The 20601-nt window shown below is 42.6% G+C and overlaps 1 protein-coding gene across 5 annotated transcripts in view; it reads right to left on the bottom strand.

Moving 5' to 3' along the window:
* Positions 1-20601, bottom strand: part of LOC125413061 (protein mono-ADP-ribosyltransferase PARP14) — a 651703-nt gene that overhangs the window by 246403 nt on the left and 384699 nt on the right. For 2 of the 5 annotated variants that reach the window (XM_087901085.1, XM_087901086.1), the window contains exons 5-9: positions 4339-4578; positions 3572-3793; positions 1357-1411; positions 637-786; positions 320-382 (exon numbers count right to left, since the gene is read on the bottom strand). In XM_087901085.1, the coding sequence (XP_087757211.1) occupies positions 320-382; positions 637-786; positions 1357-1411; positions 3572-3793; positions 4339-4578 (730 nt within the window). Of the gene's footprint in view, positions 1-319; positions 383-636; positions 787-1356; positions 1412-3571; positions 3794-4338; positions 4579-7604; positions 9854-12060; positions 12298-15343; positions 15578-19418; positions 19453-20426; positions 20558-20601 lie in introns of all 5 variants that reach the window. The other 3 variants (XM_087901069.1, XM_087901074.1, XM_087901065.1) reach the window with 3 other exon arrangements.

Genomic DNA, 20601 nt, shown 5'->3' with positions numbered 1-20601 from the left:
ATTCAGAGTCAGATGCGTCCTGTGCTTGGAGAAAGCAAGATGTCTGATTTCAAGAGGAAACATTTTATGAATTAAAAGTTCATGAAATACTGCATATCGTGAAATTTGATAACCTTACGCTTTTCAGTTTCTTTCATATGGAATTCCTTCATAAAATATATAATCTTATGATGAATACATGGGTCTCAAAATAAAACAAAATCAAAAAAGATTAATACATTGTCCTCCCAGTCCAAGGCCCTTCCTCGGTTTCCTCACAGCCTCCCACAGTCAATCTTCCACTTCCAATCTGGCTCCAAGAAGCAACATTGTTCCTTACCCAAGATAGAACATTCGATCTCCACACTTGGTCCTGCACCTTCCAAAATTGCTTTGGAGACTCCTACATGAGAAAATCAAGATGGTGACCTGACCAGAAAGACGTCTTTGTGTCTCAACACACCCCATCATAGAGCAGTAAAGACAAAGGAGACATTTTCAAAAATGTTGCCAGTTGTAAGAAAGCTCATTGAATTAGGTTTATAGATACTAGTTAACAGGAACAAGCCCAAGTCAACAGACTGCTTTTAGAAACACCTCTTCATCGGATCTGCCACACTGATTACTGCAGGAGACAGAATCCATCTCACTAAGTACCTGATTTGAGATTAAATGTATTTGATGTTGAATTGACAATCACATCTGCCGCTTCTTTGGTAATGTCCCCCGTGGCCACTTGGAACAAAATCGGGCCAATATTCATTTCATGCACTCCTAATGTAGGGCTGGAGAGACTCCCATAAAACCCTGCCCAGAGAAAAGAAAAGACAGAATTAGGCACCAGGTCATCAGAAGCAAGAATGGCTGAGGTCACAGGCTGCTCTATCACTGTATTGGCTGTCTTTTACTGTTGCCCTGGCTCTGAGCTGGAACAGAAGTGTAGCTTGAATTTGGGAGTTTGGGACCATCCTAGGCAACGTGGCAAAACCTTGCTTCATAACAAAGCTCCAGTGAACCCCAAACAAGGTGAACTCAGAAATAGAAAGACATATTTGACAGAGAAGTGTTGGCTTGCATTGTCTCTTAAGATGTATCTTGGGAAATACACATCACAGTGGAGATGGTAGTCTTGTCAGTAACTCAAAAATCCCACTGTACAGATTATATAATCTGGCCCACCTTTTCTCTTTACTCCAAGTCCCATAAACAGGCCACTGTCTTTTCTACTCACATGCATGGACTATCATTTAATTTTTATTTAATATGTTCCATAGTTTGACTTATCAGAGAAATGATCACCATCATCCTTTTTTTCCTGTCATTGAACAGTTACTTGGTAACAAGAAATCACTGGTCAACTTAAACACTTTACTGTACCTTGGGTGTCACTTGGACTTCCATGACTCCTTTTGTCAAATTCATCTAAAAATGCCTGGAAATACAAACACAGTTTTAACCATAAAACTCCCTACACGATCTATGAGTTTGCATCCTAGGGGGTTCTGATTCTGTATACACACATGTAGTGATGTGTATCGTAAAGCCATTGTGCCTGGTTTTGAGTGACATGTTTCAGCAAAGCCTGGCTAGGTTTGTGTTGATCGGTAAAGGCTGAGAATTTGTTTTGAGACTGTTTAAGCCTTGAAGAAATGCTGTCTCTCTGGAATCTCTGCACTTGGTGCTCTGTGAGAGCTTGTAGCTGTACTGACCTTCGTCTGAAGACACTTGTGGAATCCTGAGGTTCTTACTTTTGATTATGGTATTCCATAATGTGTGGGCTGTCTTCCCTGTCTCAAAAAATTGAGAAAGACATACATACATACATATATACACACACACACACACTCACACACACACACACACACACACACACACACACACACACACACACACACATACAGGGGGGGGTGAGAGAGAGAAAACATTTCCAAATAAAGATTGGGAGACTCAAGTCTATGAGATAGGATTCATCCCTATTCATGCAGACATTCATATCACACAAAAATCTCAGCACCTCCACCTTCTCCTCACTTTGTGTACAGGAATCTAAACTTGTAAAGCAGTTCTGATTTCTTGAAGGGACAGCATGTGCTACAGAAATGCTCACATCACTTTACACCATGATGTCTCAGGGAAGCTACTTAAAACTCTTAACAACTGGAAAGTGCATACATACTTACAATCTCAGTATTCTGGAGGCTGATGCAGGAGGATTGCCGTGAGTGTGAACAGTCTGAACTACTTAATCCTGTATAAAAATAACCTAAGCAAACAAACAAACCTCACTGTGTTTGCACAGTCCAAGCTGAAGGTGTCAGGAGCTTTGGCTGCCCGATTAGAGTGTAGGTTTCCTGGCCTTGCTTCCATGAATTTATAGGCAATGTCTAGATCTAGATAATGACACAGGACCTAAAAATTTCAACAGCCCCATCCACAGGCATCTGTGGGCTGCCACCTTTACTGTGACATTGTGGAAACTGTTCTAACACTAAGGTCATGTGCTCTACTGGATTATAAAGACATGGAGAACAGAAATCAGGCCTTAGAGTCAGACCACATTGCCATTGCTGATGTGACACACTGTGACTGAGGATGATTCTAGTATTTCTGGTCCAAGTGTCCTAAGTTACCTGGGGATGTGTTCAAGCCACAGCCTTCACTCATGATTAATTATATTTCCAGAAATGGGAGCTTGATCACCTGCATCTCATTCTGGAATTTTCAGATTGATAAATGCCATGAATGTTCCTTGATGTTATGTATTAACATTTCTATGTCCATAGGGCAGGAACCCCAATGACTGATAAAAACAATGGGTATTGCAATGTGTGAGCCTTACTTATCTGATTCTATAATGGGTATTACAATGGGTGAGTCTTACTTATCTTATTCTATAATGAATATTACAATGTGTGAGCTTTACTTGTCTGATTCTATAATGAATATTACAATGTATGAGCCTTACTTGTCTGATTCTATAATGAATTTTACAATGTGTGAACCTTACTTATCTGATTCTATAATGGGTATTACAATGTGTGAGCCTTACTTATCTGGTTATACAATGAATATTACAACGTGTGAGCCTTATTTATCTGATTCTGATCCAGACATAAGGATGGAGAGATGGAGAAGCATTCAAGAGACAGCTGTAACCTCACACATTAACTCTATCATTGACCACATAAAGGAATGACTGCCATTTCAAGGTGTGTTTTAGTGGTAAGGTTAACTTCAAAATGAATTGGTGAATTGTTGAAAGACAGAATAGTGTGTCAACATTACATGTGAGAAAAAAATTAGACACCCAGTCACAGAGCAATAGCAGTTGAGGCTGAATAATATACAGAGAGAACTTCATTGGGTTGGTTTATCGACTTTTGTGGGTATTTGAAACTTTCCCGAATAAGAAGTTATTTTTTTTCTGTTTATAATTTTCCTTGAAATTTGTCATGTAACATATAACCAGTCAGCACAGTCTCCTGTACTGAAAACAAATAAAATAAACCTCCTATTAGGCCAAGAAGATATAGAAGAACACAGGTCCCGAACTGCAGTTGGCAAAGAGATCAGAAGCAAGCCGGGTCTGTACCTGAATGTTTTCCAAGTCTTCCGGGTGCAGCAGAAACTGAACTTCCTGTAAAGTTTTCAGGTGGTTCTTGCTACTAAATTTGAGCACTTCTGAAATTATCAGTTTAGCAAATTTGGGTTTAGGAAACCCCAGATTTCCTGTTCCTATTGCTGGAAATCCAATTGATTGCAGAGACAGTGCCTCGGCGGTTCCTAGACAGTCTCTGATGATGTTTTTCATGATCTGAAAAGCACAGAGAACTTCCTTAAATGTCTTCTTTAGAAATGGGGGACCCTAAAATGTAAGCAGTCAGCAGCTTGTCCTGGGAGCACTGTCCACTCTATTGTGCTTTCAACCAAAGTTAGCAGCAGTGTGAGGAGGAAACTGCGGGAAAAAAATGAGAAAGAGAACATGGACACCCTTACAAGAGCACAGACTCACTCCACCATAAGCAAAGAGGGGAAGCCACAGCTGTCCTAGTCTATCACTGTCTCCCAGCTTCAAGCCCTCACCTTACCTTTCCTCAATAAATGCAGTATATTCTCCCAACCCTTCCCTGACCATCAGCAATTGCTGAGCACAATAACTAACTTACATTTCTAACTATGACCTATATGAACTATGACCTACAAAAAGTCATCTACAACTGAAAAGAAATGGCCATGCTATGGGACCTGCCAACTCATGATGCTGTCCCAGAAAAGAAGCAGACAGGGAGTAGCTGTGGTGTGCTATAGGGGAGTCCAGATAGCTACCTATGTCCTGGAGAATGTAAAGCTGAGTCCTACCTTCAGTGACGATGCAGTGTCATTGACTTTCCACTGTGGAACCACCACGTGAAATACATGGTGGCAGTTCAGGTTACAGCCACTGGTTTGTAGAATTGTGCCTGCCTTCACAGAGACCCCTTGTCCTGCTTCATTCAGTTCCTTCTGGAGTTCTGGCCCGGCCTTTTCCAGTAAGGCCTTAGAAAGGGGTCCTTTGTTGAGTGCAAGATCCGAGGGAATGGAGTTGACAACCACATGGGTCTTAAAGACAAAACCAAAGATTCCTTTCAAATTCTTAGTAAAGGCACTCATCAATCATGACTACATTTGAGCCACTGGGCTTGACAAAAGGAAGACAACACTTTCTTGGTCGTTTTGCGATTAATATTCAAAGAAACAAAACTCATAAAAGTCTGTGTGGAAACAATTCAAATGCCCATTAGTTAATGGCTAAGAGAAAAACAAATGCATCTTCACGTAATACGATATTATGCAGCCACTAAGAGAGATGAAAAACTGATATACGCTGCAGTCCGGGCAACCCCTCCCTGAAAGAATTCTCATCAGTGAAAGAAACTGGTCACAGATGACACAAATATATTATTTCATTTACATGAGACTTCAATAACAGGTGAATCTGTAGAGCCAGGTGTTGGGGCACACACCTTTAAACCCAGCAGTCAGGAGGCAGAGGCAGGTAGATTTCTGTGAGTCTAAAACCAGACTGGTCCACACTAAAAGTCCCAGGACAACCAGAGTGGTGTACCTGGTTTCAAAAAGAAAATTAAACAAACAAACAACAATAGAGCAGATAAGATTTCTCTAGAGCTAGGAGGGGTGGGGTGAGCAGGTGGATAAAGTACGAGTAACTACTAGGGAGCACAAATTTGTTTCTGGTGGGATTAGAGTGCACTACATTTAGATTGTAGGTATGGCTGCATGATTGTGGTTACACACACACACACACACACACACACTTATGTTCACACTGCAAGAATTATCCCTGCCTGAGCTCCAACACCGAGATGTTCCATGTTTATTTTTAGTGAATATACTGAAAACTACTGATGTACCCACTTGAGTGTAAACTGTGAGTTATATAACACTGTTTAAAGAAAAAAAGCCATCAATAGCCAACTGTTAAAATGATGTTTAGTTTTGCTCAGCTTAGCCTGTGGGAACATGCTGCAGCAGCATGTCCAGGTTAAAATGTCCAATTGTGGGGCTAGGGCAATGACTCAGTGGGTAAGAGCACTGACTGCTCTTCCAGAAGACCTGGGTTCAATTCCCAGAACCAACATGGCAGCTCATAACTATCTGTAACTCCAGTTCCTGGGGATCCGACCCTCTCATATAGACATATATGGAGGCAAAACACCAATGCACATGAAATAAAAATAGATGTATTTTTGTTTCAGTTGCATCACTTGGTGGTCACAACTCACCAAGACATGTTCTTGGAGGATGCTTAGAGACACTTTCTCTTCAAAACAATTCAAAGCAAGACAGGGTTACAACATCTAGTTCATTTCATCTATTATCATACCCAGCATCTCTACCTATCGGTGGGGACAAGTGACACCCAGTGGAGATAATTTAGGATTTTGATCTTGGTCTTTAAACAAAGCTTTCAAGGATGGTTAAAATTTTCACTGTAGGAACTGGAAAGCTGGCTCAGCCATTAAGAGCATTTGTTTTTGTTTTTTTTTTTTTTCCAGAGGACCCAGGTTCAGTTCCCTGCATCCACTCATGTGGCTCACAACCACCTGGAGTCCATCTCCAAAGGATCTGACACTGCCTCTGACCTCTGGGCATCTGCACAATGTGTCATTCACTCACCTGGTCTCTCTCTCTCTCTCTCTCTCTCTCTCTCTCTCTCTCTCTCTCTCTCTCACACACACACACACACACACACGTATTTAAAAAATAACAGAAATACTTCTTTAACAAATTTCCTTTATATTGTGATGTTTGTTTTCTTTGTGTTGTTGTAATAGTTTTCTTCTCTTCTTTTTTTCCCTTAAAAAAAAAGCCCAAGGTCTTATATAGTCCAAGCTGGCTTCAAATTCACTTGAATTGAATTTCTGATCCTCCTCCCGCCATCTCCCTAATGCTTCTTTTACAGACTTGTGCCTCCATACCGTGTTTATGCAGTGCTAAGGGACTGAACCCAGGACTTCATGCCTGCTAGGCAAATTCTCTTTCAATTGAGCCTCAGCCAAGCGTTTGTCTTAAAAGCAAAACAGTAACAACAACATGCTCAGAGCCTCTGAGTGACAGAAAGGGCAGATCACCCAACTCTGAGCTCCAACCCCCGCAAAGCAATCAGAAGGGTGAGACAGACATTCACTGGAGGACACAGCTACAACCATGTAGAGCGACCTGCAGCTACTGGTCAGGAAGCAAGTACTAGCCTGCCCTGCTCAGGACAGCTACAGTAGAGCCTGTGTTGGAAAGGGTATTAAATACTTTTCAGGAAGAAGGGAGGGAAAACAGGTCTCACTATGGGCTGGAATACTATGGAGACCAGGCTTGCCTTGAACTCACAGAGATTTGTCTGCCTCTGTCTTACAAGTGTTGTAATTAAAGGCAGAGAGGGCAAGAGCAGTAGCTTCTCATGCCTATATCCCCAGTGTGTGTGTGTGTGTGTGTGTGTGTGTGTGTGTGTGTGTGTGTGTGTTTAGGACTGAGACAGGAGGATTGCTGGGGCTTCCTGGGTGCAAGACTATCCAAAAAACTTTAGTCTCCTGCAACAAATTCACAAAACAAGAATTGTCCTTACATGACTCCCAACATCTGGACCTTCCTCCTGCCCACCCACACCTTCCTCACAAAGGACCCACAGATGGGTTCCGGGAACTGAGCTCCCTGTCCACTCCAGCACCCAAGGTCACCCTTACTCATGTCATTGGTTAAATTCCTGTCCTCTGCATTCCCCATGCTCTTCCACACCTGTGACTAACAGAAGCCAGCACTAGATGGACCAGACACGAGATGAGAAATGATGAAGATGAGGAGAGATGTGCAGTGTTCCCTACTATGGACCACAGTTACCGAGATGGAGTGACTTATCCCAGAGCCCTTTTGATCCTTACAGACACACCCATCTCTACTCCTCAGTGATTTGGGAAGAAGTCCAGTGTCCATGAAAAATGTTTGAAGGCCCGAGTAGGAGAGCAGGGAATTTTCCTCAGTCCTTTCCCTCCACCCTGTCTTCCTTTGACCCTCAATAAAACTGACAGAGGCCAGTGACATCACAGCACATTGTTGGTGACAGGGACACTCACCTTGGCATTCTGTACACCTTCTTTCATCAGCCGGATTTTCAGGCCTTCTGGGGACACCAGCACATAGTCCTGTGTCTGTGGTGTCTGCGATGTTTTCCCAGGTGGCACTGATTTTAATGCTTGTAAATGCGAAGGGGAAGCTGTGTGGGAGAGGGTGGCTTTGTATGTAGTTTCTACAGCTTCAGCAAAGGCCCCAGCAACCTTTGCAGATATGTCCACCAGATAGATCTTTTTCAAGGTGTGCCTGTCTGGCTTACGTTGGAAGATGTCTTTGACGGCAGAAACAATGGTGGCCACACACAGGTCTAAGGGAAAGTCAAAGATTCCAGAGCCGATAGCTGGCATGGCTATGGACTGACACTTGACCAACTCAGCTAAGGTGAGACTTCGTTCCACAGCTCTCTTTAACAGGTTCACGCACTCCTGGGCCTTATTTCTGTTCCACCGAGGCCCTACTGCGTGAATGACATGATGGCAAGGGAGCTTGCCTGGTTTTGAGATAAAGGCATTGCCACTTAGGATCACACCCCTCTTTCTCACTATTTTGTCACATTCTGCTTGAAGTTCAGGGCCAGCTGCATTTGAAAGAGCGAGGGCCAGACCACCAATGTGTTTCAGATTCTCGTTTGCTGCATTCACTATCACATCGGCAGGAAACCGGGCCAGGTCTCCCTGCTGTACAATCAGCGTGACTCCAGGGGCTATGTCCTTCTGTAAGAGGCACTTCTGCTCTTTAAGGCTGCCTTTGTCCTTCTCTGCCCCCTCCTGGAGCTCAATGATGCATCCATACAGGCGTTTGATCTCACTTTTGTAATAGGATGCTTTATCCTGGAAGAAGTGCCTAGCACCAGGCTTATCAATCTGGAACCTTTTAATGCAGACTGAATCCCGGATTTGCTTGACCATGTTCATGCACTCTAGAACTTTACTCTTGGAGCCAGTTAGTAAAATGCCTTTTGGTTCATCTTCCAGCTTAAAACTTGCCTGCACATTGGCCTTCCTTATCTTTGTCCAGAATACCCTTCTGTCTGACCTTAAATACTCGATAATCAAGACTTGTTCAATATCAACCAGTCTTTCAATTTTCATGGTGTTCTCTAAGAACTCAAAAAGTTGGCCATGGATTTCATTTACATCTTTCACACAGCCTGCAATGATGACCTCTGCTGGGGTTTCTGAAGTTAATTCATTCTTTATCGTAATGCTTGCAGTGGAGGAGTGTCTCTTTTGCAGAGGGTGAATTTTTTTTTCCCATGCATTACCTCTAAAAACATCCTTGTCTTCTACTTCAATAATTTTATAATTCAAAGCATTAAGCATTTTCTTCTCTGCTTCTGCCAGGGCTCCCAAAGAACAGGCCATCAAGAGAAGAGCTGTACCGTTCAGCTCATACGTGGCAAGAATTTTCTCTGCTTCAAAAAGAGTCTTGGAGAATTTCTGACTGTCTACTTGCTGCAGAAACATGAAGACTGCAGAAGGAAGTGGGACGTCTTTCTGAGCCATGGAATACACCTTTTCTTGGATGTCACACTTTACTTTATATACATCTGCACGGAATCCCTTAAAGCACAGGTGCTGAGTGGCAGCATCGTAATGAATCTCCAGCTCTGGGTTCTCTTTGCTTAGATCCTCCAGAAAACCACTCTGTTGCAAAAGAAAATGCTTCCCTGGAGAAATGGCCACTTTCTCCTTCAGACTCTGCTCCTCCTTTCGGACCTGTTCCGTGGTGCTGTCTATTAACTCCTTGATTTTCTGGCCGATGCCTTGGACATCTTCTGATTTTCCGGCTAAGGTGAGACTCTCCTTATCAAACTCCATCAGAACCCTGTCATCTCCTAATTCATGCCGTATGATGTCCCACACTGGCGGATACACTTCAAACACCTTAACTTCGTACTCAGACTTGATGCCAGACAGCAGCTCGGAGGCGTCTCTCTGCCAGGTCTTGATGCTTGGTCTGTGATTGACTAAGGTGGCAGCAGGTCTGACGGTCACTGTGCCATTGATGTCAGACCATGTTAGCTCGCTGTGACAGTGTCTCATTTTGTCATTTATTTCCTTTATTAGATGATTATGTTTTTGAAAGAACTTCCACAAAGGAAGGTTCAGTGACTCTTGGAAAGGTGCTGGAAGCTTGATCAGTGGCTTCTCCTCGCCATATAAGGCTGTGCCCAGAGAAGGATAATAGGGGAAGACAGAGAGTGGCATCCGGTTGAAACTGTGCTTCTTGGCCAGAATGGTATCTAACACTTTAGAAACAAAATAAACAGACAAACAAACAAATACATAAATAAATTACAATAATCTCAATGTCATGCATTTCCAAAGGCACAAAACAAAAAACAAACTTTTCTAGAGGACAAAAATCTCTGCTGCTTGTAGAACTCAAAGGTGGTATTTTCCCATGTGCTCAGCTGTAGACTGATGCCAACTGCAACAAGACAGACTCCATTTAGGACTATGATGACTTTATACACAAATTGCTCTACACTGAAATCATGCTTGAATCTTGTTTTTCTGATGTCACTGATGTATGTGGCACAATAATAAACAGACCCAAATTTGGACACAAGCATGGGGTTGGTGTTTGTACCAGTACAAGGAATAGTTTGAAGGCTGGAGAGATGGCACATCAGCTAAGAGCACTAGGACACTCTTCGAAAGGACCTGGGTTCAATTCCCATCACCCACAAAGCAGCTCACAACTGTCTATAACTCCTGTTCCAGGGGATCCAACACCCTCATACAGATGTACAAACAGACAAGACACCAATGCATGTACAATAAAAAATGATAAATAATTTTTTTTTAAAAAAGATTTTTTCCCAGGCAGCGCTAGTGCATGCCTAAATCCCAGCACTTGGAAGGCAAAGGCTGGTGGAGCTCTGTGAGTTCAAGGCCAGCCTGGTCTATAAGAGCGAGTTCCAGGGCAGTTTGAACTGTTACACAGAGAACAACCAAAAAGAAGAAGAAGAAGAAGGAGAAGGAGAAGGAGAAGGAGAAGGAGAAGGAGAAGGAGAAGGAGAAGGAGAAGGAGAAGGAGAAGGAGAAGGAGAAGGAGAAGAAGAAGAAGAAGAAGAAGAAGAAGAAGAAGAAGAAGAAGAAGAAGAAAAAGAAGGTTTTTAATCCTCCAAGGGGAATATTCTGCATTCTGTCCCTTCCTGTATAGTCCCAGAATTTAACTTCCATAGCTAACTTCATTTCTCAGAAGAAGATAGTTGTACCAGCACTCTGTGTCACTTTCTCAAGGACATTACATGAATTATCCGTGTTTATTCTTGACAATGGTCTTCTCAGGTAGAGATTCTATTACACCCATAGATGGAGGTGAGAAAGCTGAGGCTGGGGAAAGTCAGGGTTCTATAAACCCAGGGAAGTATCTGAGCTAATTGCCAGTGTGAGCCAACCCAGATTCCATGGTCTTGCCCATATACCAAATCAAAATCATCCTCACAGTCATTGGGGAGTCCAGCTCCAGAGGTCACAATTTAGTAAGGCCTTCCCCATTATAACCTCCTGGTCACCAGGTACACCAGGACAGCCACCACAACCCACCCCTGGCTGAATGGTCACATCCTCTCTCTCTTTCTCCAGGACTCTCCTCACTTTGTTTTAGCTATAGGGCAAGTTTAAGTAGTATCAGCATGAAAATTAGAGCCAGTCCCACAACAACTTGGATTTAAATGGCACCCGTGGCAGAAAGATTCGAAAACATAATACCCTGGTGAAGGACTCAGTCCTGGGACAGGTATCAGGCCTGAGGGAAGGAATGTGACCTTCAAAGGCCCAACCTCCCACAGGGCTCCAGAGAGGCTGGACGGCCTTAGTGACCTCCAGCTCAGACTGAGCACCCCCTTAGGCCAAGCACTGCTGAGGGACTGTTTCATTTCCTCCTACAGCACTCCTCTGAGGTAACTCCTGACACTACCTCTACAGAAGAGAAAACAGAAGGGTTTGAGGGCTCACACAGATCACCATGCCAGTGACCACCAATCAGGATTGTAGCTCAAGTCTGTCCGACTCAAGAACCACTGAAGATGTCATCAACAGGACTTCCAGCTCCTCCTGAGGTTATGAGAAATCACCCATTATCCTGTATCAGCACAGGGATGGCACAGCGGGAACAGGAATGATTTCTAGAACATGCTTCTGACTCCATCTCTCCCTAAACCTGTTGATTAGAGAATCAATGCAGGGATGTAAAACACAGATCTATGACTGGGAGTACGGCCTGTCAAAGTTCCTAGAATGGCGACATTAAGTCACAGGCTGGACTCAACGAGACTCTCCCTGTCTCTCATGACCTTGTGCTGCTTCGCCAGAGCCTGCCTTGCTGACCTCGTTCTGCACCAAATCCAGATGAATGAGAGATTGGTGCCATTTCTGACAGATTAAGGAATAGTTGAAATGGCCAACCATCCCGGTCATGCCCAGGTGGCAGACCAAGTCACATTACCTTTGCTGTCTGAAAACTCAACCAGCGCCGAGCTCTCTTCTGGGAAACACTCAACGTGGGTGACTCTTCCGCCCCCATTGAAAGGGCTTTCAAAGTAGAGCTGAAGCTGGTAGTCATCTACCCCAGGAGGCAGGTTTTCCACCCTAACTACATTTGTTGTTTCCAGAAGTCTCGGGGCAAGCTGCAGCTGTCGGTTCGAATGATGACAGATACAATCACTAATAAATTTTTTGGTATCTACAAAACAGAAAGAAAATGAGAAAATTTCAGTGGCATCTCTATATGGTATGGAAGAAATGACTTGGCTACAACTCAGAATGGGGAACTAGCCAGTTACTGTATTTTATGCTACTGAGCTGTCCTTTGGCCATGGTCAACCCCCCTGAGCGCACTCCTCACAATACCACCGCTCTCCCCATTTTCACAAGACCCCTGATGCCCACTATGGCAGCAGGCAGGAGCCCACATCCACAGCCAGGCTCCTGACTCCAAACACACATCCAAGTAGCACTTTCAGTTTTATTTTCATGTTTCCACAGACAAGTAATCACAAATCAGGTAGTGGTGCCTCATGCCTTTAACACTAATACTTGAGAGGCAGAGACAAACAGATCTCTTTGAGTTTGAGGCCAGCGTGGTCTACAGAGCTAGATTCAGCACAGCTAAGGATGCACAAAGAAACCCTGTCTCAAAAAACCAAAACCAAAACCAAGGAAAAAAAAAGTCAACGACAAAAACTCAACTAGCTATGTTTTCAAAGTTCTCCTTTGTCCTTGTATATACAATTGTCCATGTCTGCTATGCCCTTGTCTGAAATGCTCTTCTCCAAAAGAGAGATGGAGGTATCTTTGTTTTATTGTGAGGCTAAGGAGCAAATGGAACCATGCTACCATAATAGGGCTATGTCTACAGCCTCCCTCCTCTATTTTTTCAGTTGGTCCTATTTACTTTCAGGACTCAGCCTAACTATCTCTTATAAATTAACAGATTAGATGGTAGGTCTATCACTTGCCTGTCACTGTGATGGGATCTGAGAAAGTCCTTGCTTGTATATCACTGGGAAGGTTTGGATACTGAGCACAGTTGAATTGTCTTTTTGAGCTCCAATAAGGAACAGATGAAACGGGGACTCAGACTCGGACAGTATATGGTCTATATATGGTCTCTAATTTGAACACTAAAGGGGGGATTGCCAAACAGATAAGAAGAGGGAGCAGTGGCAGCATGAACAAGCTTGGTGTCCTATGGAGATGGTCAGGTGACACTGCTGGAGGACACACTCAGGTGGGGACAACTATGCACGGTCCTGTCTCCACCCCTCTCAGGTTACTACACCTGGAAGACAAACTCTCTTTTGTCTCCATTATTCATTGACATACACGCCTCCCTCCTCCTCCTCCCAGACTGAGTTCCTCTAGAACTATGATTTTAGATAGAGGGAACTATGATTTTAGATAGAGGGAACTATGATTTTAGCCACCTTTGCTCCTCAGCCCCTAATCCAATACCTGGTCCATAACAGCGGCCATAGTTTAGACCAAAACTGTCCCTGAGGCCCATGTGTTAAAGTCTTAGTCCTCACCTAGGTGTTATTGGGATGTAGTGGATCCTTTAACAAGTGAGGCCTGTGGGAAATGTCCCAGTCATTGATGGGGGAGGTAGGGGACAAGACGACCCCCTCTCTGTCTCTGTCTCTGTCTCTGTCTCTGTCTCTCTCTCTGTCTTTCACTGTCTGTCTGTCTTTGTCTCTCTGTCTCTCTCCTATATGTTGCCACTATGTATGCTGCCTCAACATAAGCCCCAGAGCATCAGGGCTAACCAACCATGAACTGAACCCACCCAAACTGTAAACAGGTATAAACTTCTCTTTTTGGAGGCTGATGACCTCAGGTGTTTATTACAGTAACAGAAGCTAACACAGAATGCACTCAAGATTGTTGCTTAATGAACAGAAGCAAGATCATTTCAATTTAAATTTCTCTTTATGGGTCTGAAGATATAGTTCAGAGGTTAACAGCCCTGACTGCCTTTGCAGAGGACTGTGATTCAGTTCCCAGCATTCTCTTGGAAACCCAGGACCATCTGTAATGCCAGTTTCATGGAATCCAGTGCCCTCTACTGGCTGCTTCAGGCACTGTGTGCATCTGGTATACAGATACATGCAGGCATGTACACATAAAATAAACAAATCTTTAAGTTTGTTTATAATAAATAATAATAAACTTGAAATAAGTGTCCTTAATCAAATCCTTACCAAGCCTGAGGAGCTATCTCACTTAATCTTCACAAGAATTTACATTAGTATGATCATCACCATTTTATGGAGGAGTGGATAAGGACCAGAGAAAACAACTTGGTCAGCTTTATACAACTAGTTAAGTGACAGGGCTAGAATTCTGACCACACCACCTGTGAGATTAACTGACACCCCAGTGCAGTGCCCATGGGAAATGGGTCTTAGATTTGAAAATTTTCTGTTTTAGGTGGAGCTGGGTCTTGCTTTTGACAATGACCTAAAAAGAGCAATCATTTCCTTTTCCATGTTTATGTGTGTGTGTACGTCTGGAGATCAAAGGGCAACTTATATGGGTCCTAGAAATCAAACTCAGGCTGTCAGACTGAATGGGCCAGTGCCTTGGACCATTCTGCCATCTTGCTGGCTGGGGCACTCATTTTCCCCATTAAGTGGGTTCCCTCATCTCCACATGTGTGACCATGAAAGAGTTACACCAAGAAGAAGTGCTGTGTGGTAAAATAATAGGAAAAAGGGGAGTGGAAGTTGGCTGCCCAGGCTCAATTCCAGTTCCTCCATCTCTTGACAACATCGAGCACTGTCATAGGGTTGTTGAAAGGAAGGAATAAATTAACACATGCAGAGATTGGCAGGTGCCTTACACTAAGCACTAAGGGTAAGTCTGTGGGCATGATTGCCTTACAGAAGTGTGGCATGGTAACGGGCCTGTCTTAATTCGTCCTGAGGAGGTAGAGTAAGAGTTCAAACTCCTCCACTAGGAATCGCCTTGGACTTTCTATTTCTCCCCCTACCCCACCCCACCCCACCCACTCAAGCAATCATATAATAAAGGGCAGTCCATTAAACAGACCCAAATTGGATCTCAAAATGAATTTGTTTATCTTTCCAAAATCTGAGGGGAAAGGAACATGTATTGGCTTAGAGGCCTTGTTTATACAATACAATGAAGTGTCACATACTCAGAGATGTTCCAAACCCTGGGGCGTGGTGGACAGAAGCCTGGGGATGCAAGACCTCCCTGGGGCTCACCTATAGGCTTCTGAAAGGTAACCACTGCAACCCCAAAATCTCGGATCAATTCCACCTTAAAGTCGTCACTGGGGAGGCCGCTTATATTCTCCACTAGCATGGTCAGCACTATGTCAGTCACTTTCTCAGGCAGGTTTTCAAATGCCACCATGGAGGAAACAGTTTCACATTCTTTGGAGACATCTTCCATTTTTTCTGATCTGTTGCTGGGAGAATGTGTTGTATCCAAATCATCTGAGGAAATCAGAAATGACAATGACAGGTGTAAAGTATTAAATCATAGTTCTATTAAGTAAATTATCCTGAGACAACCCTCATCCCTTTCCCATATCTTGGCTAACTCTGCTAAAAGGAAACATTAGGTAGTGGATCTTTTGCTTTAGTGAATTAAAATTAAAATGTAGTCAGGCATGGTGGTCACACCTTTAGTCCTTGCACTTGGGAGGCTGAGGCAGGCAGATCTCTGCTGTGGGACAATTGTCTTCTACCCTGTAAAGATTTGTTGCTTGTATTGTTTTAATAAAACACTGATTGTTCAGTAGCCATGCAGGAAGTATAGGTGGAGTGACTAGGGAAGAAGTATAGTAGGGGCAGCCAGAACAGGAAAATTCTGGGAAGAGGATTGGCTGAGTCTGCAGTTGTTACCCAGACCAAGAGGAAGCAAAATGAGAATGCCTCACTGATAAAAGGTACCAAGCCATGTGGTTAACACAGACAAGAATTATGGGTTAATGTAGTATTTAAGAATTTATAAGAAGCCTGAGCTAATAGGCTAACCAGTTTATAATTTCTGTATGCTTTTTTGGGACTGAATAGCCGTGGGATCAGGTGGGATAGAAACCTTAGTCAACAGATCTCCTTGAGTTCAAGGCCAGCCTGGTCCACAGAGAAAGTTCAAAAACAAAGCAAAACAAACCCCTAAAATGTAATATGGTGAGTTTTTGTTGCTCTTGTTGTTAGTGAATTATAAACCAAAGGTAGCATTGGTTTTTTTTATTTTGTTGTTGTTGTCATTGTTATCACCAATTCAATTTTATTTACTTTTTCTGCTCTGTCTTTCTGAGTCTCTTGAGTACACAACTATGATTACAGAACCAAGCTTCTACAGGCAGGATAGAGTCTTCATCTCTGTGTTGCTGGCACATGGCAGACAGCTGAGCCTCATCAGGTGTCTACTGCATTAGAGAACCACTCCCAGAGGAGCAAAGGTATAGGAAGCTGTGTACATACTCAAGCTAAATAAAATAAGCGTTTAAAGATTACATTTGTAACAGCATCAATGAGGAATGGCTCACTGGTTTAGATAGCTTGCTGTGTAAGTGTGAAGGCTGGAGCTTGAATCTCCAGCCCCCTTGTAAACAGCTGGGCATGGCTACATGTGCCCAGTATAGAGAGCAGAAATGGGCAGATCTCAAGAGCTCCCTGGCCAGCAAGCCTAGCCAAAGGGGCAAACCTAGCTTCAGTGAGAGATCCAGTCTCTAGGCCAGAAGGCAGAGTGATGCAGGGAAAGAATTTGTTTCCCTACAATTTGGGTGTCTGCATCTCTTGGTTGCTCTGCTCATCTTATCCTGTATGGTTCTTCATTTGGTGCCCATTACATAGGTATTATTAGCAGCTCTTTCATTTAACTCTGGGCAGGAAATGACCTTGCCCACCCACCAGGAAGCAGGAAAATCCACCCCAGCCCCAGTGCTGGCTTTTTCTTGTAGCAGATGAGGAAGAAAGAGCTTGTGCTCAGAAGGTAGGGTCCGTCTAAGATAATCCCAGTGCTCACAGAGCACTGGTACCCAGATAGGCACACAGCAAGCATCCACTTCAAGTCCTGTCCTTCCTATTACTGGACACAGAAACACAAGTGTCTATCACCACTTCCCAGATCTTCCTCTCCTCTCCTCAGCTTTAGACACCTACCAACACCAAAAAAAGCTTGTCCCATTTCTCTGAAGGGAGCCCAAATTGCTGGAGGCTCCCTCGGGGTTTGTGAGCAGCATGTTATAGACTGCTTAATGGCAAGACATAGACTAGCTTTATACCTGAAATTGGTGCAGTGTGCACAGTTCGTAGACGTGGTGAACACACCTCCGCCATGATGGACTGGGTGGAGCCAAAAGGCAAAGTAGCCTTAGTCCAAGTTATGCTGCTACTTAGCATTTTAAGAAGCACTCCTGGACAGAAGAGGATTACAGATACACCATAGGACAGATTCAGACATAATAGACCTCTAAATGAGACACAGTGTGTTTTAAAAATGTACATAGGCTTGGGAGAGAGCAGAAAGTGTAAAGAAACAATAAATGTAATATAAGAGTACAGACAGTCATAGATAAAAGAGTAAAGATAGTAAAATATTTAACTTGTAAAAAAAGTAATACAGTAAGAAAAATAAGCCACATAAAGATGAAAATGTACATAGAGTCTGGATTATGTATATTATTGTGTTTCATTTTATTTTTTGGCTGTGAAGGAGCTAAGTACAGAGAGATATTTCATTGTACAGACTGCTAAGCTAAACCAACATATATGCTTTAAAAGTTTCTTGACTTCACAATTTGATCTAAGAATTTGTTGCTTTGGAAAAGAGGTTCTGCTTTTGTTTCCACAGAGGATGAGAACCTCTGGATGTCTTCCAGACTAATATGGTTTGATGGACCAAGAGCCCCCTGAAAGATCACTGTGAACAACCCCAAAAATACTTTGCCCAACAAAAAGTAGGAAGCAGTTTGGAGAAAACTATGCTCAAATTCCCAAATAATGTTTAAAAATGTTTGTTTACATATTAAGGGGGTATGGTTTAGTGATAAAAATTTTAGGTGAATTTTGTTATATATATTTCTGCTCTTGATTAAGATATTGTGCTTGTGTAGCTCATTTAAAATACAATGTATAATTAAGAAATATAGGCTAAAAGATAATCATCTATAATAGTCAAGTTTGTATTCATGTTAGTTAGGTTTCTAGATATTCTTCAAATTTTTCAGAGCCCTTCAGAATATGGCATTTAATTTTTTTAAGAATTTAGGACTTTTCATGACAGTAAGACATATCTGCTCCTGACAGCACCAATTACTTCAAAAGGAAGATGGGCATCAAAGAGGCTCCTTATGGAGTTTGTTAGCTATTTGGGCAAAAAACTGCTTTTGCCTGAACTGCTTCATCCTATGCTGTATGAACTAGAGATGCGGGACCCACAGAGAAAGGACTGATAAACTTGCCTCAAGGGGTTCCTGCTTCATAAAAGAGTCTATCAGCCATTCTGCAGGACACAGAAGAAAATGACTGACAAACTGTCAATATAGGCAGAACTGTCTTTGAAATTTTCTGCTTCATGGAAAAGTCTGCTGGACACTATGGGCCTGTAGGCTGAAGATGGATGCCCCAATGATGCAGAACTTTAGGTGACTGTGCACACAGCAAGATGTTTCTATCAGTTCTAGAGTTATGGAAGTTGCTTACACTGCACTTCCTGTTTACTTGGGTAATATTATATCCTTCTGGAGTCTTTGATGGAATGGAAGAATAGATAGTTATAGTTATACTTTTCCTTGTTATGATAAAAGATAAAGTAAATATAAATGTTGTAACTATAGTTCTTGCTTAGTAACTGTCTTGTTATATGTAATTTTACTATGTTAAAGTTAAAACCATCCTTTTTATTTAATCAGAAAGAGGAAATGATATGGGAAGTCATTCTGTCTATGTGTTTCTTTTATTGGTTAATGAATAAATAAATTTCTTTGGGCCTATAGCAGGGCAGAGCAGAGCTAGGTGGGGAAAACTAAACTGAATGCTGGGAGGTAGAAGGCAAAGTCAGGAGAAGCCATGTAGCCTCCGCCAGAGACAGACACACCAGAACTTTATCCAGTGAGCCACAGCCATGTGGTGATACACAGATTAATAGAGATGGGTTAGTTTAGGATATAACAGCTAGCTAGAAATATGCTTAAGCTATTGGCCAAACAGTATTGCAAATAATATGGTTTCTGAGTGAGTATTTTGTGGCCAGGAACAAATGAGTAGCCTCCTACAACACAATCTACTTGTTTAATAAACATAAACTGCCTTAGGAGAGACTTACCTTTTCCTACAGCGTCTTTTTTAGTCTTGGATTCCTAAAACCAAAACAGTAAGACAACATTAATATAAGAATTATTTCTTTCTGTTTATTTGGTTGGTTTGCTTTTGTTGGTTTAGTTGGTTTGTTGGTTTTGTTTGTTTTTTTCAAGACAGGGTTTCTCTGTGTGAGTTCTGGTTGTTTCAGAACTCACTCTGTTTACCAGGCTGGTCTCAAACTCAAAAAGATACAACTGCCTCTGTCTCCCCAGTGCTGGGATTATAGACTTGTGCCTCCACTGCCCAGTGACTGTGAATCATTTCATATATAAATAAAACACCTCTTAGGCTAGACTGGAGATGTAAATTAATTGAAATAATAATGACACATTTGACTACAAGGCTAGTGAATGGATCGAAAGCTACATGTCACAGTGTGTCTTCTTTGCTGGTCACAATAATCACTGATGAAATGAGACACACGCAGGAGACTCCTGTGAGGCAACTTAGCCAAAGATTTGCCTGACTTGGCACTTAATTCATGTTTACTGTATGAACATGGTACATGTGCTTCAGAGAGGTCCCTGACAATCTTCTTCACAGCTGAGGGAACAGCACATGGAAACAAAATGGCAGGCTTCTAATTATAAAGACCCCAAGAGCAATGGATACAACTTTAACATCCCAAATTCATCACCCTGAATCCTGACTCTTCCAAAAGTGACAAAAATGACTGCTTCTCCATTGTTTACAGTTCTTGCTTCCTTCAGAGTCCCAAGCTGCCATTCTCAGGCTAGTGTGACTTAGGCCCTCATCTACCATTTTTCTTTTTGAGACATGGTCTAACTATGTAGCCTTGGCTGATCTGGACTTACTATGTAGATCAAGTTAGCCTTGAACTCATAAAGATCCTCCTATCTCTCCCTCCCGAGTGCCTGGAGTAAAGGTGTGTGCCACCCCACCCAGCTCATCTCCACCATATTTTCATCATAGAGAATCCCACACACCTTGGAATAAGGCCCCGTGTCCTTACATTTTCTGGGACTGCCTCCTTAGAGACTGGGGCTTCATCTGGGTCTTCGGGCAACCGGACAGTTAACTTGAATGTACCTTTTCCTGGCCATACTAACTCATGATTTTCTTTCTCCAGAACATTCTGCCGAACTGAAATGTTAAAAAATAAAAAAAAATTTAAACTAAATTGCAAA

The sequence above is a fragment of the Myodes glareolus genome, chromosome 2 (genome assembly GCF_982192425.1).
Source record: "Myodes glareolus chromosome 2, mMyoGla1.1, whole genome shotgun sequence".
NCBI lineage: Eukaryota > Metazoa > Chordata > Mammalia > Rodentia > Cricetidae > Myodes > Myodes glareolus.
This window is presented reverse-complemented; position numbering and strand designations above follow the sequence as displayed.